Raw genomic sequence first — 24,630 nt, 5'->3', positions numbered from 1 at the left:
TAAATTCCTTTCCTACTCGAGAGCCTATATATACTATGACCTTTTTGTGTTTCTTTTGGCTTTGGTTGTTGGCTTTGGCTTGAAAAAAAATGCACAAGTATTGGTTGGTCATCGAAATTATTCCTCCAAGAAATTTATGAAATGGTGGGACATTTATGTTTGGAATCATAGTATATATTAGCGATTAATACAAGATTAAAAAACAATATAATATCCATGTTATTGAGACAACTTTAGCAGTGATCTCAAACTAGGGTATTTCGAAATACAATATAATTAATTAAGATGAAATATATATATATATATATATATATATAAATGAATGTCAAGTGATGTTTTTTTTTATTCTACTTTTTTTTATATTCATTATATAGTTGCTATGCTTATATTCTTTCAAGTCTAAGAAAACTATATTGTTAATATACTTTACTACATATATAACCAAAGTACTCAATATTTTTTTTTTATCGTGTTTTCGTAGTAGTTCTGATCCATTCAATTATGATATTTTTTATTTTTTTTATCGTGTCCAAAATTAAATATCATCATGATGTTAATTGTTTGGCATGTTAATATGTTTTTTATAATTTCATATTTCTTGTTTGTTTGAGTTCATGGATATGCCAACAGATTCTAGTGCGAGCTCTCATTTTCAGGCCGAGGGCACCCGTACCCCTACACCTACACATACACCTACCCCTCCTACTCATACCCCTACCTCTAACCCTACGGCACCTTGCCCCGTCCCCAAGCCCAGCAAGAACCTACTTCAATAGTTTGGAATCATTTCACCAAACTAGAGGGTGGTAACCCAAATAACCTCCAACAAGTAATTGGTATTCATCAATTTGATTTCAAATTTAATACTTATAGTGATACATGAGACGGCGTCTACCGCTACCTCCGATGCAGTATGACTTTGTATTGAACCCACCATTGCCATGGTTTGCACAATTTCTCCCTTAATTGTTTTTTGCATTTAAAATTTTGTTTCATCTTTATAACTTTTTAATTCTAATTGTTTTTATTTTTAACTTATTAATATTTCAAGTTTTATAACATATTAACTTTTATGATCTTGATTTTCAGTCTCACAGCAGTCGACACAACTCACCACTCAATGAACTCACCGCCATGGCTCCACCCCAAAATCAAGTTGATCAAATTAGAAAATTATGATTTTGTTAATTTATAATTAATTTTACAATTTGTAATATTTATTTTTTTAGAGGAGTTTGTAATAGTGTAATAGTTTATTAGTTCTCTTAATTTGTATAATTATAAACTACTTATTTTCAGTTTTTAAATCTATATATTTTTTAAGTTAAATTATGGGCTCAAAGTGGCCCAAAAACCGATTATAGATCCAAAGTAGCCCAAAAACCAATTATAGGCCATTTAGGGCCCAGAAAATTTTACTGGGTCGAAAGCCCAATAGGTGAATGTAGGGGTGCGGACGGATGGAGGTCCACCCCCGCACCCCGGCCAGCAGACGGGGTACGGGAAAAAATTCTCCACCCCCGCATATGCGTGGGCGAGGGGCTGGGGCTGGGGCCGGGAGAGGGGTGGCCACGCCCCGTAAGGGGCGGGTATCACCCCTACATTCATTCTAGTAAGAAGTATTAGGAAAAAAACATAATTGAAAATTTTGAAAAAACTGAGTTTTTGAAACTCATAAAAATAAAAATAGTAAGCACAGTTTTCAAGAAAAAAATAAACATAGTTAAAATGTTAAAAATAAAAAATAAAAAAAAAAATTAAAATTAAAATTAGCCACCCACGGTGGGTGGCTTGCTATTTAAAAAAATAAAAAAAATTAAATTTGTAATTTTCATTATTGTTATTATTGTTTTAAAAGAATTTATATCTTTAATTTATGTTTTTAAAGAGAATTAATGTTATTTTCTATTTTTATGTGCTATTTTTATTGATAAAAAAAAATGGTCACCCCGAGTGGGTGGCTAGCTTTTTAAAACTAATTTTATTTTTATCATTGTTATTAATATTTTAAATGAATTTTTAACTTAAATTTTTAATGAAAGTTAATTTTATTCTCTATTTTTTATGTGCTTTAATTTTTTTATTTTACTGATATCTTAAAATTATATAACTTTTTTTTTTAGTATTTAAAATTATTGTGTTTTTTTTTTTCTATTCTATTTTCGAAATTTATGTTTTTAAACATCTAAGATTTATATATTTTAATTCTTAAAATATTTTTATCTCTAGTTTTAAATATTCAACAAAAAGCTTAAATTCTCTTACCAAAATCCAAAAATTGTTTGAAAGCTTCAAATAAAATTATTCTTTTCACCAAGTCACTAATTCGAAAAGCTTCCGAGCGTACCAATTCTCTTTCCCATATTTTTCCAATGTAAAATGAGTATTGGAGTGTTCAATCATCAATGTCTATATTCATTCAACATGTTCACAAAGCCCCTACAATTAGTTCGAATGTGTAAAAGGGCAACCCAGGAACAGGAATTGCGAGCTAATAGTTTCCAGCAATTATTGAAGAAACTATTCTAGAACCTGAATTGATGATTGATATGAATAAAAAATGGATCATCGAAGAGAATATGGGTAACACATTCTTTACCAAAAATATACTTGGAAAAATCAATTTTCATATTCATTTTCAGCACTAATCGTCAAAGTCCTTTCTTTTTTTCAATTTACAAGCCTTTTTTTTTTTTTTTGCAGGTGTAAGGAACTCTAGCATCCAAAGCATACAGACTACTACCTCTTCTCGGGCTACATAAACTAGCATCAATTACAATAACTAGAAGAACTCGTATTGTATCTTTTCTTATAGGAGCCGAACAAGGTGAGATCTTTTAAGTTATGAACTATGGAGGTCTGAGTATATACCAAGATGCATTCTAATTTTATCAGCTGCTGTTCTGAATGGGCTGAGATGGACATCTGCCATCGATCACTTGAGTATTCAAGATCTTCCTAAGAGAACGATACTGAAGACGGACATTCTCCCCAGTTCCAAGAATCTTAAGCAAGTACCTGAAAAAAATAATAGTGCAAATCTTGTGATTATACAGCACCACTATTGTGAGTACTGAAATGGCATGCAAAATTTTTTAATTCTTCCAACACTAAACTCAAATAGTCCCATCTTCCAATACTTGCTCAGATGCTCAAATCAAAACCCAAAGGCTCCCAGAGCCCATAAAATAGAGGTAGGGAACCGCAACATCTTATATGCATTTCAAAGCATGCATGCATGCATACGGACGTACATACATACATACATACATAAACACCTGGTATAGCACATGTTACTTCCCTGAAAGCCTAAAAGAGCAAACATAGGTCATGCCAACTCACCAACCATTGAGACACTGGGATGTGATGATCGCTTCCTTGCCAACAAATTTTTCTGGTGTCCTCCTGTTTCCCTGCACAATTCAGCATTGGCTTAAAATTTCTATCAAGGAGAATCTGTCGTGGGCAATAGATAGCAGAAAACTCACCTTAATTACCACCTTCTCATTTACTGAAAATGGATATTGCACCCCGCGATGTAGCCCATCATCAGCAGTAACATCTCCGTTTTCCTAAAGAGATACATGTGGATAATGTCCTCAAATTTATTCATTAAAAAGTAAAATCTGATAATATTGAGCAGTGGGGTTCGTCTTGAAAGACGCTGCATATTGCTAGACATTGCTTGTATGGCAACTTTCATTATATACTTCCTGTGTACTTGGTTTGCACGTTTGCACCTTTCTTAAATTTCAATAAAATCTTATAAAAATATGCCATATAGTTAAGAGTTTGTAAAAAATACACTTCTCAACGTCATATAATTAAATCATAACATGGGCCAAAGCCACAATCATATATTTGAGATTTACAACGGAGATGTTTTACCTTTTCAACAAGCAGTTTAGCAATGATAATGAAAAACATTTTTCCCTTTAGACCCCACAAAACACATTAGGTAGAAAAAATATCAGAAGAGAAGTTACTGCTGTCATTCGATGATATTGAAGGAAACCAACCGGGTCCAACTCAAACCAGAAATAGATATTGAAAGGAAAACAAGTCATAGAAACTGTACTATTCATCATACAAATAATTTATCAAAGTAGCATGGAACTCTATTCCCGGTACAAATCAGCATTCTGAGAAACCTCATTTCCAAATTTTCAGAAATACCACTTAAAACTTCAAATAAATCAATTTGCAATGAATCATTGTCAAAATCCTTCCTAGAAAAGATGCATATAAACAATATTTAATGTTCCAATATGCTTCCAGAATAGCTTATTTGAATTGGTGAGTTATGTATTGAACCCACAATGTTGCTTTTCAACCTCCTCATCCCTCATTCTTACGAGGGAAGTGCCATTCGAACTAGTGTTGATTTGCTTAAGCATCGAAAATATTTGTGGAGAATCACATGAGCATTTAAGCTTTTTCACAACTGCTACACCTATCAATGTCGCTCTCAATACAACATTTGATCAAAAGTAACAGAGATATCAAGCACTTATTTGAAGCATACCCTGTTTGGTCTTCTCACTGAATCCGTTTGGTCACCCATTTCTTTCCGACGCTTCCGTAGAGCAGCATTATGGAATAGTCTTCGATCATCCTCATTCTTCACTGCTGCAGCTGCTGCTCTAAGAGCTGGGAAGGAAATGATTCCACCATGATTAAAAAAATCCTCAGAAGGGTGATTAGAATGTAACATGACTACCATTATAGGTCGGACAAAAAAAATAGAATAGAGTGAGGGAGAGATCAAATAAAATATATTCATTTTAAAAAGGAAAGGGAAAGTGGAATATACCAAGATTAGGGACTAAAGACCCAGAATCAATTTCTGCACTGCAAAGGGTACATCTTGACTGCAAAGGGAACAATAAGAGTAGTTATGTCGAGCTTTTCCCCTCTGAAGTAATAAAGTAATAAATATCCATAGGAACATGATGAAGAGAACATGACTAGAATTTAGATCTCATAATGATACATCATGAAGCAGATCTTAGTTTCAGCTTTCCTTTAATAATAAAAGACTTAACAATATATACATATATGGCTGGTAATTTTTATATGCAAATGCATGAGCAATAGTTCATTAAGGGCTAGTTTGGGTAGTGGAGTTCATTATTTATTATTACTTTTCACCTACTTTTCACTACTATTCACTACTATTCAATAGTCTATCATTACTTTTTTCATTACTATTCACAGAGTATCTAGGATCACCTCACTACCCAAACACAACCTAAAAGCTCGAAAGGGGGAACAAAGAGTCACAGGAACAAGGGAAAGACCATGACAAAAGGAAAAGTAGGCACAAGGAAAGAAAAACAATACCTAAATTTTGGCATACACATGTACGTGTGTGTGTGTGTGTCAGTGAGTGCCTACACTAGAAACTAACTGGAGTAAGGCACCACCCGATTGAACCAATCAGATGCTACTACAGAATCAGATAAACAACGAGATATTATATTGTCCAGCTAATTAATGATATTACTGATATTCATTCACCTCAGACGTAATTCATGGTAAATGTAAGTGAATGGCAAGCAGCATGTATTCGCTGATGCAAAACCAGCATACCACACTGTTTCCACTATCTAGTGTGAAGAAGAATAGCAAATGTATCAAATAATTAAAATGTTGGTCGTCTTGCAGGCATGAATTCTAGTTCAGTAATGCACATCATACAAGATATGTCCGCAGCGGATACTACAGTTGAATACCACTATTGGAATGAGCTTTGTGCTATTCTTGAATTTAGGTTCAAGAGTAGGAGCCTCAAGGCATTATTGTTATTGTTTAGGCTTTAAGTGACGCACAGCTGGAACTAATTTTTTTTGAGATCCGATACGTCAGCCGATCAGAATAAAAAAATAACTGCCTAGTGGTGACATTCCAGGAAAAATCAGACCACAAGGTGAATCTACAGAAGTGAACTAACTAGCTTAGAGCAATTTCCTTAAGATAAAGTATGATCACAGCAGAAAAAAGGAGTCTTTGCTCAAGCATTTTGATTTTTCCTCCACTAGGTCAGATTAGACCTAAAATGCTCTTAAGGGGGGTGTGAATTGTCAGCAAAAGATTGGAGCACACCACCAGTATAGGGTGATAAAATGGAACACAACACACCAAAGTTAAAGGGTTCCATAAGAACGCAAGCCATCAACAGCCTGGAGACGTATCTAGACCAAATGGATGAAACCAAGGGCAACTGATGTATTACATGAAAAGGAGCCTTGGTCATCCTAGAAAGATTTGTTGACGCTATGACCAAGAAGGAAGACCTACCAAACAAAGTTGAAGAGATGCAGGAACTCAGTAAAGACTCGGTTCTAGAAGCTTTGAAAAAAAAAAATCAAGCAAAGGAATGACATCATTAATTAATCCATAACATGGCTTATCAAGACCTGGAAACCATGGTGACAAATATTTGCATACTTCTGTTCCCTTTCAAGTTCACAAGTTTTCCCACATTCCTGCACCAAGGTAGATATTACTAGATGATTTCCTTTTATCTCATAATTTGTCATATATTTTTTTTTTTATAAGTTAAAAATTTTATTCATCATAATGTAATAGGTGAAGCCCATATACACAGGAAGTATACAAAAGAAACACCTAGTTACATTCTAATACTAAAAAAGCGAAGACAAGAACTCATTTGCAGCCCCTCCCTTAAGTACAGTAGCAGAAAACCAGCTAAGCAAAGTACTTAAAAAAAACTTCCAGAATTCATCTACATTGCGTTCCCTATCATTAAAACACCTCTCATTTCTTTCCAACCAAATGCACCACATAATACACAAACGAATCATCTTCCATGCGGCTGCCACTTGGGAACAAGTATGAAGGCTGGTCGAGCTTGCTAGTAGGTCGACCACTGTTTTTGGCATAGCCCAACTCAGTCCAACTCTTCCAAACACTCCATCCCACAACACTTTAGCCATCTCACAATGTAGGAGTAGATGATTTACTGATTCCGCTTCTTTCCTGCACATAAAGTACCAATCCAAAATAATCATTCGACACTTCCTCAAGTTATCTATTGTCTGAATATTCCCTATTGTTGCTGTCCATACAAAGAAAGCCACCCATGACAGAACATGAGCCTTCCAAATCCTCTTCCAAGGAAAGCAAATATGGTGCTGATTGATCAACACCTTATTGTATGACCAAACCGTAAACTTTTTTGAGGCTGTTTGTCTCCAGCAAAGTTGATCCCTGCTCTGTCTTCTAGTTTCCACTGAGTACAACAATCTGAAAAAATCAGTAACCTCCTCTACTTCCCAATCCTGGACAGATCTGGAAAAACTTACATCCCCAAACACCACTCCATTGGAATAACCCATCAACTTTGAAACTGAAGCTTGCTGATTAATCGCCAATCTGAAGACAACTGGATAGGCTCTAAACAATTCAATATCTCCACACCAAACATCAAACTAAAATCTAAGTCTTGAACCATCACCAACCATAAAGTAGGGGGTGTCAAATCGTGTTAACTGGTCGTGTTCATATCGTGTCAAGACATGTATATTATACTATATGGGTCAACCCAAACACAACCCGTTAAACTTATCGTGTCGAAATCTCAAACCCTAACACAACCCATTAACATAACAGGTTGACACAACACGACCCGTTTTGACCCGTTAGTGAATACTACGAAATAGTTTAACACGACACGACCCAAACCGTTTATATAAATGGGTTGAACAGACCTGAAATTAACCTGTTTGACCTAATTAAGTTTAACATAATTTTATATAAATATTAAAATCACAATATCTATAAAAAAAATATAAAACTAACTTCAAGTCCAAAATTACAATCCAAACAATAAAAATATCGAAATTAGAATTCCAACAATTTTAATCTTAGGTATAAGGGTATATTTGTAACTTTAACTTTCTTAACAGATCAACCCGTTTTGACCTGAACCTGTTAAAACTAAATCCAAACCTGCTATTATCGTATCGTGTTCGGGTTGGGTTAACGGGTCGTGTCACATATTGCCACTCCTACTATAAAGTTGACTTGTTTCAAGAAGCAACCTCAACCTTTCCTAATATACTTCCATAAACTCACTCCATATGGACCCCTACACTCATTGGTGCACCAACCTCCCCAATCACTTCCATATTTTCAAGGGATCACCCCCCTCCACAAGGCTTCCTCTTCCCCATGATATCTACATAACCACTTCCCCAACAACACTTTATTAAAACTACACAAGCTATGAACACCCAATCCTCCATTTACAATCGGGCAACAAACTTTTTTCCAGCTCACTAAGGGAGTCTTAGACTCCTCTCCCAAAACACCCCACAAAAAAGCTCTATACAACTTTTCAATACGATTAGCCACTCCAACTGGTAAAGAGAATAAAGAAAGGAAATAAGTTGGGATATTAAAGAGAGTATTCTTTATAAAAGTGATTCTACGATGGAGGTAACGGGCCTTTGATGGTGGTTTTTATTTCTAGTCACTGGAAATGCATTCTACGAAACGTGTAGTAATTGAGTCTTAAGTTGTTTGAGGTGAGAAGGGATGGACGTTATGTCTTCTTGAGTGAGAAAGGATGGAAAGTGGTAAAAAACATGTGAGTGGGGCTGAAGACAGCCAGATGGTTTTCCAGAGCCCTGGAAGGGAGCTTGAAGGCAGTGGGCAGGGGGTTTTACTCGCGTAGCGCAGCTCCAATTCTAAAGGGTCTTACATGACTTAGGTGGAGTACGGTGGTAGGGGGCATAGGAGCTTCCTCTTTATTCCAAAAGATAGGATGGAGTGGGTTGGAGGGATTTAATGGTGGCGCTGCAAGAAGTTGGCAGAAATGGTGACCCTGAAAGGTTGCCTCCGATACCTGCAATATCTCCGTCACATGGCTTGAACCCTCCGTCATACAAGGAGGCACTCCAAGGTCGGCTAAAGAGGCCTCGAGACGCACAGAGGGTAGAGATGGTAGGTCTGCCCAGGTCAGGTGATGCCACCTTTACGGAAGGTGCTCAGCAGGGGGAGGCAGCAAGTCTGTTGGCTCAAATAAGGAAAAACTTATGGAGGCTCTGTTTGAAATGGATAGTCAGTTGAGGGAGTTGACAAATAAATTCATATGGCTTAAGCGGTGCGTTTTGGGGCAGGAAGGGGGGGGGGCTTGGGCTTGAATCTGGATTGCAGGCCGTTGGCTGAAGGAGAAGGGGTATTGAAGGGCCTGGGCTAGGGCAAGCCCATTGGAGAGCCTTCGGACCTCACTCGTCTGAAAGAGCAGGGAAAGGTGTTGGGCCAGGAGACGAGACCCAGCCCACGAGGAGGTCTGCAAAAGGAGGCCTTGTCTGGAGAAGGAGGCCGCAGGCTGTAGCTAGGCCATCGGTGAGTGGGCCCAAGGCACCAACAACGACTCATGCGGCCTCGCTGCAGGCAGTCGATCCATCGGCGGTAGCCACATCGCCGATGGTGCCTCCAACAAAGATGGATGATATCTCTCTAATCCCAACAGCATAACTGCCTTCAAGTCCTCAAGAACCACAAAGAAAGATGCGACAGTGGTCGCCAGTGCTTCATCAAAGTCAACGCAAAGGTTATGGCGACTGGGGGTTGAAGTTCCAGTGGAGAAGGCCGTGGTTCCAGTTGTCGAGACCTCTGTCTCGTCTGGACAATCAGTGACTGCACAGACCTCGTCGCTGATCACTGGCAAATCTTCAGGCATGACTCAGATGGTGGTTCTGGAGCTGGAAGTGGTAGAGGGGGTTTTGGAGGCATGAGAGACTGATAAAGCAGCGTTCTTTCGGGATGAAATAGAAGAAGGAGAGCTGTTTGGGAAGGGAGGGGGGCTCGATGGGGGTAATGGGTTATCATCAGAGATGTTGAAGGAGGTTGGGCCAATGGATCACCCTACAGATATCATGATTAGCATGGCAGAGGGGGATAGTGATGAGCTAGATAGCCCAATCCCGTTATGTACTCTCTCCAAAGTTAGTGTATGGTTTACCACCAAACTGGTTGTGTTAAAAAAGCAAAGGAAGTTACTTATCAAAAAAAATAAAAAAATAAAAAAGAAGAGGAAGTTCAAGAGTGTGTGGGGATATCGTTTGTTGGGTTTAGTTTAAGGCCCTTCTAATTGCAATAGAGACAGGGAGTTCTACAGCCATGAAATCAGCAGTGAAATGGGATAGGGAGTTGAAATGCCTAAAAAGTTCTATTAACTACGATAATAATGAGGGAAGTGTGGGGAGGGAGAGGTTGAAGGGGAGGGGGTCATGGCTTTCTAATGAAGCCTAAAATCCTTTCTTGGAATGTAAGGGGATCAATGACGTGAATAAACGTCTCCCCATTAGATCCCTTCTCCGCAGCTAGAAAATTGACATTGTTTGCTTACAAGAGACTAAGTTGAGTGGTATTGACAGAAACATAATTCGCAATTTGTGGGGTTGCTCCTTTGTGTTATTTAGCTTCGTCGGGGGCTTTGGGAAGTGTGTTGGTGATGTGGGATAAGCGAGTGGTGGAGATGGTAGAGGATTGTATCGGGTCTTTTTCAATGGTTGTAATTTTTAAGAATATTGAGGATGGGTGGAGTTGGGCTTTTGCAAGCGTGTATGGTCCCAATGTAGATAGAGATGGAAGTTTTTTTTGCGAGAGGAATTGGCGGGGCTGTATTCTTTATCGGACTTACTTTGGGTTTTTTGTGAAGACTTTAACGTTGTTCAGTTCCCTAGTGAGAGAGGACAGGGCCATCTACGTCGACAAGTGCAATGGAAGACTTTTTAGAGCTGATATTTGATTTGAATCTTGTGGATCTTCCTTTGGTTGGAGGGGCTCATACTTGGTCCACAAGTCGAGGATGGTCTAGGTTAGATAGATTTCTAGTCTCTTCTTCTTGGGAGATGCACCTTCCGGATCTATATCAGAAAAGGTTGCCACGAGTATGTTCCCATCATTTTCCAATTTTGCTTGATTGTGGTGACATTCATAGGGGTATGCATTATTTCAAATTTGAGAATATGTGGCTGGAAGTTGAAGGATTTGTGGAGAAGGTAAGGGCTTGGTGGGATGCTTATTATTTTGATGATACACCTAGCTTCATGGTGGCAGGTAAACTTAAAGCCCTTAAGTCCGATTTAAAGAAGTGGAATGAACAAGTATTTAGACATACGGAAGTGCAGAAAACATCCTTTAGGATGAGCTGCATGCATTGGAGGAAGGATTCTTCATTAAGAAAGAATGTGGTGGTGCCGAAATTGAGAAAGTTTTGTTGATGGAAGAAATATCTTGGAGGAGAAAATCAAGGGCGCTTTAGTTTGGAAGGGAGGGGGGCAAATGCACCTTCCTTTCACAAGGTGGCTAATTCTCATAGGCGCAACAATGCTATTGAAGTCCTCCATTCCGGCCCTAATGTGTTACATTCTCCCGAAGAGATCCAAGATCACATGGTGCAAAATTATGAGGACCTACTTGCTGAAAAAGAAGAATGGAACCCCAAACTTGATAGTTTAATTTTTGACCAACTGGATTTGGATGTAGCAAGTTAGTTGGAGAGGCCATTTGATGAGGAGGAGGTGCATCTAGTGGTGAGAGGTATGTGTAAAGACAAAGCCCCGGGCCAGGATGGCTTTTCTATGGCCTTCTTTCTAGAGTGTTGGGATATAGTAAAGGAGGAAGTGATGCAAATTTTCCATGCTTTTCATTTTGATCTTAAGTTTGAGAAGTCTTTAAACGCTACTTTCATTGCTCTCATCCCGAAGATAGTTGGCGCCCATGAATTGAAAAACTTCCGGCCTATTAGTTTGGTAGGTGGGATCTATAAAATCATATCAAATGTGTTAGCTAATCGTATGAGTTTAGTGATGGACAAACTCATTTCCAAACCTCAAAATGCTTTCGTTCGGGGTCAGAAAATTTTGGGTTCAGTTTTGATAGCTAATGAGTGTTTGGACAGCCGGTTAAGAGAAGGTATCCTGGGGATTCTTTGCAAACTAGACATGGAAAAAGCTTATGACTATGTGTGTTGGGACTTTCTTTCTTATATGCCTAGAAGATGTGGTTTTGGGGATAGGTGGTGTGAATGGGTTAAACATTGTGTTTCGATTGCTCGGTTTTCAGTTTTAGTCAATGGAAAATCTTGTGGTTTTTTTCGGACTTCGAGGGCTTTGAGACAAGGGGATCCACTATCCCCTTTCCTTTTTGTTTTAGTAATGGAGGCATTGAGTCTCGTGGTGGAGGCTGCCGTCAGGGGGGATTCCTTGCTGGTTTTTCGGTGGGTAACAATAGTAATGGTGTCATTTCCATTTCTCACTTACTTTTCGTAGATGATATGCTCATTTTTTGTGATGCTAGTGGCCAGATTCAAGCTCTAAGGGCGGTTTTGTTGTGCTTCGAAACTGTTTCAGGACTCAAGGTAAACTTGGGGAAGACGAAGGTGGTTCCGGTGGGGGATGAGTAAATTGCTTCTTTAGTAGAGTTGTTGGGCTGTAAAATTGCCTCTCTTCCTATGAAATATCTCGGACTTCCCTTGGGGGCGTCATTTAAAGCAAAGAGTATTTGGGATTGTGTGGTAGAGAAGATTTGAGAAAAGACTACCGGGGTGGAAGAGGTTATATCTATCAAAATGGGGGAGATTAACACTTATCAAAAGCACCCTCTCCAATCTTCCCACTTATTATCTTTCTCTCTTCCATTACCAGTGGGTGTGGCTAATCAGATCGAAAAGTTGTTTAAAGCTTTCTTGTGGGGTGGTATGAGAGAGGAAATTAAATTTCACCTTGTAAGTTGGCAAATGGTGAGCTGTCCAATTGCAAATGGTGGGTTAGGGGTGCGAAATTTGTGTGTTTTTAATAAGGCACTATAAGGAAAGTGGATGTGGAGGTACCAAATGGAAGGCAACTCGTTGTGGCGAGAGCTTATTGATCACAAGTATGGTAGTGCATGAGGGGGATGGTGTTCTAAGAATGGTAGGGGGTCTAATGGAGTAAGACTATGGAAATTTATTAGAAAGAGGTGGAACAATTTTGAAAAACATATTAAGTTTGAGGTGGGCGATGGAGCAAGAACCCGTTTTTGGTTCGATGTTTGGAGTGGGGAGAGCCCTCTTTCCACTGTTTTTCCAGTTGTATTTAACTTGGCTAGAAATCAGCAAGCTGTTGTTTCAAATTTGTTGTGTCGTGCAAATGGGACAGTAACTTGGAATGTCACTTTTACTAGAAATATTCAGGATTGGGAACTAGAAGAGCTGGCAGATTTTTATAGCTACCTGTAATCAGCAAAGTTAGGAGGCCATGGAAGTGACCGTATGTTGTGGATTCACACGGGGAGAAAAGAGTTTACTGTAAAATCTTATTACAAGGCCTTGACAGTCCAGAAGCCACCTTCTTTCCGTGGAAGAGTATTTGGAAGGTTTTAGTGCCGTCTAAAGTTGCGTTCTTTATTTGAACAGTTGCACTTGGGAAGATTTTGATGGTTGATAATCTAAGGAAGCGCAGTAAAGTGGTCATGGAGTGGTGCTTCATGTGTAAAATGAATGGAGAATCGATAGATCATTTGCTTTTACTTTGTGACGTGGCTGGGGAGTTATGGGCTGGGAGCCAAGCTGAGTTGGGTAATGCCTAAGAGTGTGGTGGAACTACTAGCGTGCTAGAACAAGAGACATAATAGCGCTCAACTGGCAGCAGTGTGGAGAATGATACCTTTGTGCTTAATGTGGTGTTTATGGTCGGAAATGAATGATAGATGTTTTGACAACAAGGAGCGTACAGTGGGGGAAATCTGGTACTTATTTGTTTTCTCTCTTTTACAGTGGTTTTCTGCTATTGTATTTAAGGGTGGGAATGTTCATGAGCTCCTATCTTCTTTTCAGCTTACTAGAATGTAATTAGGTGTCTCACTTTGTATATTTCCTGTGTACTTGGGCATTGCCTAGTTTCATTATATTCAATAAAGATCCTTACTTATCAAAAAAAAAAAATAAGAGTGATTCTACCCCCTTTAGATAAATACATTCTTTTCCATGCCGCCAACCTCTTCTCTATCTTATCAACCACCCAATTCCAAATGTGCTTGGCCTAGAAAGACGCCCCTCATGGTAGTCCCAAGTATTTCATGGGCAGATGAACAACTTTACACCCCAGAAATTCTGCCAAGTGATGAATATTATGGACATCTCCCACCAGGACCAGCTCCGATTTACTCAAGTTCACTTTTAGTCCAGAAATGGCTTGAAAACATAGCAGGACAGCCCTCAAAACTTGAATCTATTCCCCAACAGCATCACAAAAAATAAGGGTATCATCAGCAAAAAGCAAGTGAGATATTGTAGTGAAGCCATTAGAGTTAGATCCCATCGAAAAACCTGAGATAAAGCCTCCTTCTACCACTGCCTCCACCATATGACTCAAACAAGAACAAATAGGAAGGGAGATAAGGGATCCCTGCCTCAAGCCTCTTGAACTCTGAAAATACCCACAAGGCTGCCCGTTAACTAAAACAGAAAACCGGATAGTTGAAATACAATGACTTATCCAGCCACACCACTTGTCACCAAAACCACATCTTCTAAGCATGTATAAAAGAAAATTCCAGTTTACATGATTGTACGCCTTTTCCATGTCCAACTTACAAAAAACCCCCAAAACCCCTTCCCACATACGACTATCTAAACACTCATTTGCTATCAGCACTAAAACTATGATTTGTCAACCTCTAACAAAAGCGTTTTGAGGTTTAGAAATGATCTTCTCCATCACTTTGCTCATTTGATTTGCTAACACCTTTGAAATAATCTTATAGACACCGCTTACCAAAATTGGGTGGAAATCCTTCAACTCCGAAGCACCCACTCTCTTTGGGATCAAGGCAATAAAAGTGGCATTCAATGACTTCTCAAACTTTTGAAACTCATAAAATTCATGAAATACCTTCATCACCTCCCCCCGCACAATCACCAATCTTGGAAAAAGGCCATAGAAAACCCATCCAGTCCAGGAGCTTTGTCTCTCCTCATCCCACAAACCACCTGATACACCTCAAGCTCTTCAAAAGGCCTCTCAAGCCAGCTTGCTGAAAAATCATCCACAACTACGAAATTCAAGCCATCAATTTTGGGTCTCCAAGCTTCCGTCTCACTTAGGAGAGAACTATAAAACTGCACAGCATGCTCTTGAATCTTAGCAGGCGAGGATAGCAGCTTATTTTCAATTTTTAACAGCTCAATGGCATTGTTGCATCTATGAGAATTAGCCATTTTATGAAAAAAGCTTGTACACTTATCCCCTCTTTAAGCCATCTATGAGAATTAGCCATTTTATGAAAAAAGCTTGTACACTTATCCCCTCTTTAAGCCATAGAACTCTCGATTTTTGCCTCCATGATATTTCTTCCCTCAAAAGAACCCTCTCAAGTTCTGTTATCACTTCATTCTCCTAGACAAATTCACCTCACTGTCCCCTTCAGCCTCCAAGGATTGAAGCTCATCCCAAAGGGCTTTTTTCTGCTGCTCTACATTCCCAAAAACTTCCTTATTCCATATCTTCTTCTTTTTTTATAGGTAAAAGTAAGTTTTATTGAAATAAGAATAGAAACAAAGTACTCCAGGTACTAGTACAAACAGATCATGAAACCTAATTACATCTAGGTACTAGTCTTCTTCCATATCTTCAAATCAGCTTTCAAAGTATTGAGTTTACTTGCCAAAACAAAACTAGGAGTCCCCTCAAAATGATACAAAAGCCACCAGCTTCTTACCTTATCAACCCTCCACTTCAAGCCACATATTCTCAAACTTAAAATAGCGTTTACCCTCGTGAATACCACCACAATCAAGAAGAATGGGAAAATGGTCAGAACATACCCTTGGCAATCTTTTTTTGGCATAACTTCGGATGGTGAGCCTCCCATGACGACGATACTAAGAATCTGTCCAGTCTTGAGCCGCCTCTAGAATTGGACCATGTATATTCACCCCCCAACAGTGGCAAATCCAGCAGTTCCAAGTCAAAAATCAGCTGTGAAAAATCCTCCATAGCTGTAGTCATAGAAGATAGACCCTCCCTCTCACTAGGAAAACGAACTATATTAAAATCCCCACAAATGCACCAAGGCAAATCCCACAGTGAATAAAAACCTACATCCCACAGCAAGTTTCTATCCAGGCCCAACTCAAGGGTAATATTGGATACTGAGTGAAGGGTGGGGCCTCTTCTTCTTGTTTCAACTGTTATTTGTAAGGGAATGGATGGAGGATAGGAGAGGAGCCAGAGAACACTAAACTTTCTTGAAACCCCTTCTAACAAGTCTATCATATTAGGGAAATTTGAGTGGAGATGACACCAGGGTTAGTGATTCGCTTGAACTTTCATTTTTACCCACAAAAGTTTATCATAATCATCAATAATCGAAGTAAACCCTTTGCATTTCTCTCCATCCTTGTAAATGAACATGATCACTTATCCATTTCTCTCCTTTCCACTCTACAGCCAAATAAAAGAAAAAGATTATGCTGCCCTCCCTCTCCTACAGTTTATAACCAAATAAGGGAGGGTGATAATTATTCCCTCTTGTCTCCCTTTCCCATTATCTTCTCTCCTCTTACTCCAAACTTTCAGAAATAGCTTAAAAAGAATTTCCACCCGCTTTTACTAAACCAGCACTACAAGTTGAGTTTCAAGACTGTTTACCATGCAGTGTATGCTATACAACTAAGTAGAAAAAGAAGTTCCAAGACAAAATATCCCATACAAAAAGATCCGAATCATGTTTTGAACCCAAAAGATTTATGATTATAATTGTATATATATAACTCCAAAGGCCACTTCAACAAATCAATTATTAGTCATCGTTTTGGAAAAGAACAAGAGATAGTCCTACTTACTGTTTCAATTACTCTTCTCAGCGTCAAGCCACCGAATGAATGTCCACAGGAAACAACCACGGCATCTTCAAGAAATGTACCACTAAAGCAAAGAAAATTAATGAAAGAAAAGCAAAGCTTTAGTAACACAAATATTTTCATGCCAATTTTCTTACTAGATTAACAAGGAAGAAAGTAAAGCCCATCTACTGTTAGAAAGTGAAATTCCATGCAAACCAATTGAAAAGAAAAATAAATAAATAAACGTCCAGTATTAAATCTAGATTTTTAGAGGTGAATTTATAACGAAAATTAAGAATTCATAGCAGACAACAGTAAATGATCCGGAATAAATAATTCAGCCTACAATGTTTCCTAACATCTAAATCATATGCTGGTGATTGGTAACCCAAAACTTTATTTGAGAGCTCCACCATCACACCACACAAATAAATTTATGATAAAACATAAACTGACACTTTGTTAGTATAGATATGTAAGATTTCACAAAATCCTGCGGGAAACTCCTTGTCGAGCGCCTGTGCACCCCCAATATTAGTTGGGATGCTGTTCTAAGACACCAGTGCCAATCATAAAAGATTTATCACAAAATCAAAGGTTACTGAAAGACTGAAAGTTAATTAAGGGGGAAAACACTGCATATACAATGTAGATTTTTTTTTATAAACAAGAAGTAATTTATTAGAAACGAATGTATAGGCAAAGCCCATGTACACAGGAAGGAAACATATACAATGTAGATGCTCAAAAGTCAGCATGATTTCACTTGTTTATAGTGTGCCAGTAAAAAACCACACCCAGGGAAAGACTCACGAGATGGGATCTGAAAGAACGCTTCTCAATGACAGTTCCTTATTCAAATTGTTCTGAGCTACCTGTAAATCAGAAACTCAAGTAAGATTTCTTCACAGATGATTATTGACAACAAACATACAAAAATTAGAGTCAGCGACTCAGCATAGGGCTCCCCTATATTGATTGAAAAAAGCACATTTAGACTCGGGGATGGAAACGGTCTTCTCCCTTCTGTCTTATTTGATAAACTCAAAAATGCAAAAAACTCAGAGATGCAATGGAAATGAGTAAAATAATTGAGAAAAATATGCAAGCAGAGAATCAGAAGATAAAGTTCCATTTATATGAAAAGATAGCCATGATAGATGCAAACATTTAAATGTTGCTGATAGAATGGGACCACTAACCATTTTAGGCCCACCTACAATATTTTGACAAAGTCCACTTCAGTTTTTCTTTTTTTGCTTTTGATAAGAGAAGCTTTGTTAATTAGCAAAATGGCATCCAATTACACATGGAGTATACAACAAAGACCAGCACAGTATCATGATTAGTTTTTTGTTTTGACAATTAATAGAAGATATTATTTAAAAACGCAAAGCATGCAGCCTGAGTGCACAAGAAGTATACAAGTAGAACACCAAACTAGAAATAGAAAAAGGACGAGAAAATAGTGAAAACTCAGTCCATTTAAATATAACTTAAGCATGGACACACGCATGCAGACACATCTTACCATTATCATAATTAACAAAGATTTTGTAGACCAAACATTGATAATTGTTGTTGGGGTAAATAACAGTAGCTACCAGGATTTAGAAAGATATAGCAATTCAAATGTTGATGGTTTCAACCTGAGATGCTATTAATCACATACTAGTAGTTTTAATCGTGCTCAACAGGGCATATATGACATATCAACAAGAAAAGGTATTTCTTTTTTGCTTTCCCCTTTTTTGTTAATACTGTGGAATGAAGAACTTATACATCAGACGCTCATTGCATGAGAGAGCACAAAAAATGTGGAAGGGAAATGTTTTTTCATAAACTAGCTGAACCCAAACAAGATGCCTTTCTGATCATAACTGCTCAAAACATCTTATACAGGTATCTACTTACTGGGCCCACTATGTATTAGTCCACTCCTTTTTTTCTTTTTGAGATCATAGCCCAGTCCTTTCTAATAGCCCAAAAAAAGGAAGGGGCCCAATGGAAAATGAAGAGCAAGACAAAGAAAGCCCTTTTATAACTGAAATGGATCAAAGCCCACCTGGAGCAAGAGATAATCAAGTAAACATCCTTAGGTGATGTTGGAACATGTTCCATTTCCTTTGCAGAGGGGGGAATTTTGTGAGTCAGGTTGACAATGCGGAGAGCTTGATAGGTACTTTGGAATTAAGGTGGATTCCTTACCTATGAAGTATCTTGGCCTCCCTCTAGGAGCCACTTTTAAGGAAAAGACAATTGGGTGAAGTTAAAGAAAAGATCAAGGGTGGTCAGTTGGCCAAATGGAAACGAATGTATTTTTCGAAAGATGTTCGTATTACAATGATTAAAAGCACTTTTTTGAACTTGTCAACGTATTTCATGTCTCTTTTTCCCCTCTCTTCTAGTGTAGCTAATCACACTGAGAAGCTGCAATGAGATTCCTTATGAGACAAAGGGAATATCATTTGGTGAATTGGGGGTTTGGAATATGCTCAGGGCTAAACACGCATTACTGGGGAAGTGGCTTTGGCGTTACCAGTATGAGAAAGAGGTTTTGTGGAGAGTATGCATGATTGTGAGCGTGGGATTTTAACGGGGTCCCTTGTCCCATGGAATGGGACTATGGAAGAATATAAGAAAGGTTGGGCATATTTCTAACCATATTATATTTGATGAGGGGGAATGGATCCAAGAGAATATTTAGGCACGATATGTGATGTGGTGATGGGGTACTACAGCATTGCACATACCAAGGATACTTCAGCAGCAAACAATAATCTGGTGATTTATAGTGATTCTTTTATGTGGAACATAAGCTTCATCACAACAGCTCAAGATTGAGAGGTGGATGCTTTTTGTCAATTGTTAATCTTTTTTTTATTTATTGGCACCGGGTAGAGTGTAATGAGTCAAGTTCAAGCGAGTAGTGGGTGGTCAAGCCTTATTCATTTCATTTTTATTCAAACACATGTCGAGCTCAAGCTTTTAACTAAGTAGCGTGTTATGTTCATGAGCAGCCAGCAGGAACATCATTTTCTCTAAATCTCTAAAAATATTTAAAATATTTTCATTATAAATATAGAGATCATACTTTAAGAAAATAACAAAGACGAAGTTATTCAAACTTAAGTGTGTCGAGCTAAACTTATACGAATTGTATCATTTAATAATCAATTATAATTTTGGATTTACAAACGACACATTTAACAAATGAATCGAGCCGAATTCAAGTTTGATCAAGCCAATCTCGAGCGGCTTGTTGAGTAGTCTTGTTTATTTACAGCCTTGGCACCGAGTGTCCGGGAACAAAGTCTGACTAATACCAAAGGTGCACAAAACCTTCGGAAGGAGTATCCCGCAAGTGCACTTCGGGTAATTCAAGGGGAAATTCTCTCAATCCGCTGGCTAGAAATTATATGCAGGATTCAAACTTTTAGACCTGTAGGGAGCATACTACCAAGACCAAAATCCCCATTAGATTATGAAGAGTAAGTCAAGACAAGATTCTTTGAACCCCATCCTAAAGAGGGGTGTTCAACATTAGTTCTTTCAACAGTATGCTTACCACTCATAATAATAATCCATTTCCTTGGAAGAATACCTAGCAGATAAATGTTGCCTTGAGAGCTGCATTATTTCCCTATACAACCAATCTAAGAAATTTTATCACCATGGATAATGTATGGAAGAGACATCATTATCATCGATTGGTGTCGTATGTCTAAGAGTGGGAAGTTTGGTCACCATCTTTTACTTCATTGTGAGACTATAAGTGCAATGTAGAATGGCTTCTTCAATCGGATTAGAATGGCTTGGGTCATGCCAAGAAGAGTTGACTCTATTTTTGTTCCTGGAGAGGGTTGGGTGGCAGCCCACACGTTATAGCAATCTAGAAGATGATTCCCATTTGCCTTATTTGGTGCATTTGGAAGGAAATGAAAAAAAGAATCTTTGAGGATCACGGAAGGACCTTGGAGGAGCTCAAAACCTTTCTTTTAACCAGAACCTACTTACTTGGACTATTTTTATAGACTTTAATGGGTTAAATTTATATCATTCCTTGCATATTTTCTTCTAGATAGATTTCTCTTATATACTTACATGTACTTGAGTTGCGCCTTTTGTGCATTGTTTTTTTTTTATTGGAACCGGGTGTCCAAGAACATCATTCCGACTAATCCCGAGGGTGCACAGGCCCTCGACAAGGATTTTCCCGCATGTGCACTACGGATAATTCAAGGGGAAAGTCCCCCAGTCCTATGGCCCCTAGAGAGCACCTTTTGTGCATTGTACTAGAAAGATTGTTACTTATAAAAAAAAAAAAATGAGCATAAACAATGACTAATGATGGATGAAAAGCTATTCAAACTGGATATTGGAATCGAGTATTTGATGGATTTGGCTGTCTAAAACTTTAGAATTCTCAAATACAAAGACAAAAATGAACAAGAAAAAAAAAACTGCAAAGTAAAGAAACTAAAGGCATTTTGAGTTTTGTAGTTAGTAAAGTTTTCCTCGAGATTACTGATTAAAAAAAAAAATTTCCTTGAGATCTTCTGCATATTTTAATGTTCATGACCTTCTTCTTTCGATTGTAAACTCTAACTAGGCATTTCTCATGGATACTACCTGTGTACCTAGACTTTGCCTTTTTCTATTAATAATATTTCCATGATTACCTATCAAAAAAAATATATTTTATTTTAAGATGAGATGCTTGAAGATAGAACTTACATAAGTATTATCAGAACTGCCCAATACATCTTCCTCGGCAGAGAGGTCATCCATAAACTGGCTTACAGATATCGGTACATAACTTTGGGGAATGACGTGACCAGCAGATGCGATGGGAGAACAATCTAATATAGCATTACCCTGCGGCATGAGCCTGAACGCAAGTGATGTCCTACAATCGCAGAGCTAAATTCAAAACGAAGTTCTTGGGAAGTAGATTGCAAATTTGAAAAGTATGTTTCACCACATTCATCATGATACACTGCTATAAAATAACTTGTACCTCCCACTACCACTAGTGCCTGACAAATAATCTGGAGCAGCTCTATATGATGCAGCAGGACGAAGGCCTGCAGTAGCATGGCTAAGGGCCTTGCCTGTGAGCAGTAAGAGATCCCCTGGAGCTGACCCACCATCTGCTAGGTACCACCTACCATTGGGATCACAAACCTGTTGAAGAAAAGAGTGTATAAATAATATGAGGTGGGCGTCAATCAAAAACACCACAAACTTTGTCTGATTGCCCATACATGTTGACCAAGTATGCGAATTATAACCAATATAATAAAACACTTCTTTAATAGATAATCAAACCCAGAAACTAAAATATAACAGCAGAATAACAAGATAACATTAGAAAACTATAACAAGTGTTAGGAGTGGGGGACACCTGAAGTCCAGGACTGTCTGAGGAAATCAATGTCACCAATCCCTTCTCAAATTCACCACTTGTTCCCAGCTTCCCACCTCCAATAGCACCCTTTCCATTTTGCAAAGAAGCATTTAAGTAGGTCACAACAAGCACCGATGAGGACGCTTCATTCGCTGGCAATGGGGTATCATCAAGCAAATGATTGAAAACACTGAACAATATATGCTGTTGTAAGTAGAAATATAGAGAAAAAATAGAAATCAGAAAACCACAAGAATAGTAATTTCAAAAATAAAATAAATCATCCAATACTTACTCGCTTCGCAAACGAAGATGTCTTGCTATTGCACATATAGCAGCACGAGCTGCCTTTCCCATGCACCTAAAAACATCAGCCATGCAAGGGGGAGATGAGTCCCAATCTTCCAAAGCCCTGCAACACAGCAAGCACATAACTATTTAATTTCTAAAGAGTTATGGTAAGTAAAAACAATACGAACAAAAACTATATGAATTATAATTTACTCGGGGCAGAACTCCTACAACCAAGACTAACATGTACGGCCTTATGGTGACAGCTCCATAAAGCAATCACCATATGAATTATAATTAACTCGGGACAGAACTCCTACAACCAAGACTACATGTACGGCCTTATGGGGACAGCTCCATAAAGCAATCACCATATGACATTCATTCAAACTGCCATACTATGCTATCGGGCCAGGCAATTGCAGATGTACAAAATGCCATACTGGGCACCAAGAATTGACTATTTTGGGGCTGCAACATTGTTCTTAATTGATTCCATATCAGGACACCATGCCTTTCATCGTTTCTAGAAACAGTAACATCCCCATCTATAGACTGATTTCCAATAATGCAGGAAAATGTTTAAGGCTGCATTTCATCAATGGTTTGAAAACTATTTTCAGAAATAAAAGAACAACAAACGGCATCGAAAAAAATAATCATCAAGGAATTTTCCAAGACATCTTTGCGTAGGAAGAAAAATCCTGAAAACACCACAAGTTTGTTTGCTGCATTATCGGAATTTGGCCCTTTCAGCAATTGAAAACATCCAGAAATGAGTCCGTTTCCAGAATCTTATATTCACCATAATGCAGTTTTCAGAGAACCTATTCTTGACTCACAAACCAATGGATCCCAAACATTTTAGACAAATGTCCACACCTTTCTTTTCGGTTGGTAAGAACCCAAGTCTTACCAGAAAAGGACATATAACATCTAAAATCTTTGAATCGTAATGTATGACATCTTCATCTTCCATATAAACAAAAACACGTTATAAAGCGTGCGATACAAAGGAGCTACACCAAGACATGAGAAGTGACCCTAGTTTGGACGTGTTTCACAAGAAACATGCAATTCGACTATGAGGAAAATCCCACTTCTTTAGACATCCAAAGCTTCTCAAACTGATGAAACGACATGAAGCTGACTAGTGAAAAAAAAAAAAGTACCTTCCAGCTCTGTACATGTAAACCCCACGGCTCCCCTTGCCAACAACACTCTGCTGAGCCCTACTCCTAAAGTACAACCGGCCCGCTTCCAAGCCACACCGCATGAGCGCCGCATCTCCGCTCCCCAATTCGATCACCGCTGCATTGTGCCTCATCAATGACCCGGCCAGCGCCTCCACCGCCCTTCCATAGGGCCCGCTGGGGGCCCCCTCGTACGGGACTATATCCGAGAGCCGGACCCTCGCCAGTGGGCACGACATCAAGGCCATCGGCTCGCCCGACCGGAGCGCCGCCGCAATTGGCACCAAAGCATGATCTACCGGCTGCTCGCGTTGGGGAGTGGGACCAGGTGCAAGAGAGAGGGGGGGTTGCTTGGGGTTCGCAGTGGCTGCGGATGGGGGTGATCTAAGGGAGGATTGGGAATTTATTGGCTGCGATGCCACTGCAGAAGTCTGCTGCTGCTGCTGCTGCTGCATCACCGTCGCAACCATCAATCATTCTGAAAACACTGAACTGTTTTGGTCTGTATGGATATGTGGAGCAAAACCCAAGAAAAATTTAGAAAAGAAAGGCGTTGGATTAGGGTTTTGAAGGAATCATTTTCAGGATAATTTTTGCAATGCTTCATTGCCTGACCAAAAATAATCGTTGTCGCATAGCTTCACAGTGTGTGTAAGAACAAAAGACACAAGTTTTGAGGTCCTTTAAATTGATCTTGCAGTGTTGTTTTAAGTGTGTATGTGTAGATATGAAAAAGCAGGATAATTTTGTTTAGGGTTTTGAGAAGTTCTGTTTTGAATTAGCTGGGCAACAACATTGGAACGTAAAGAAGAGAGTGAGTAGGAGGAGCGTGCTGCTGCTGCTGCTTTTCTGTCTGCTCCTTTTCTCGACCTCTG

General features: G+C 38.7%; 1 protein-coding gene across 1 annotated transcript; it reads right to left on the bottom strand.

The window, feature by feature from the left end:
* Window positions 1-2,664: 2,664 nt before the first annotated feature.
* On the bottom strand, window positions 2,665-24,630 carry LOC109006023. The gene is made up of 12 exons (XM_018985167.2): window positions 23,735-24,630; window positions 22,567-22,683; window positions 22,269-22,461; window positions 21,882-22,048; window positions 21,599-21,770; window positions 17,675-17,736; window positions 16,862-16,943; window positions 4,814-4,871; window positions 4,526-4,650; window positions 3,489-3,572; window positions 3,343-3,413; window positions 2,665-3,018 (listed from the first exon to the last, which is right to left on the bottom strand). The coding sequence occupies exons 1-12, from the start codon at window positions 24,223-24,225 to the stop codon at window positions 2,892-2,894; spliced, it is 1,749 nt and encodes a 582-aa protein (XP_018840712.2). The 5' UTR covers window positions 24,226-24,630; the 3' UTR covers window positions 2,665-2,891.

This window comes from Juglans regia, chromosome 13 (genome assembly GCF_001411555.2).
Source record: "Juglans regia cultivar Chandler chromosome 13, Walnut 2.0, whole genome shotgun sequence".
NCBI classification, from domain to species: Eukaryota; Viridiplantae; Streptophyta; class Magnoliopsida; order Fagales; family Juglandaceae; genus Juglans; species Juglans regia.
Note: the sequence above shows the minus strand (reverse complement) of the source record. Positions and strands in the feature narration are given on the sequence as shown.

Coding starts and splice junctions, on each gene's coding strand:
- LOC109006023 (XM_018985167.2), bottom strand. CDS start 24,225: ATGGTTGCGACGGTGATGCAGCAGCAGCAGCAGCAGCAGACTTCTGCA. Junction 22,049..22,268: donor CAGACAGTCCTGGACTTCAG/GTGTCCCCCACT, acceptor TTTCTTCAACAG/GTTTGTGATCCCAATGGTAG. Junction 3,414..3,488: donor ATGAGAAGGTGGTAATTAAG/GTGAGTTTTCTG, acceptor TGAATTGTGCAG/GGAAACAGGAGGACACCAGA.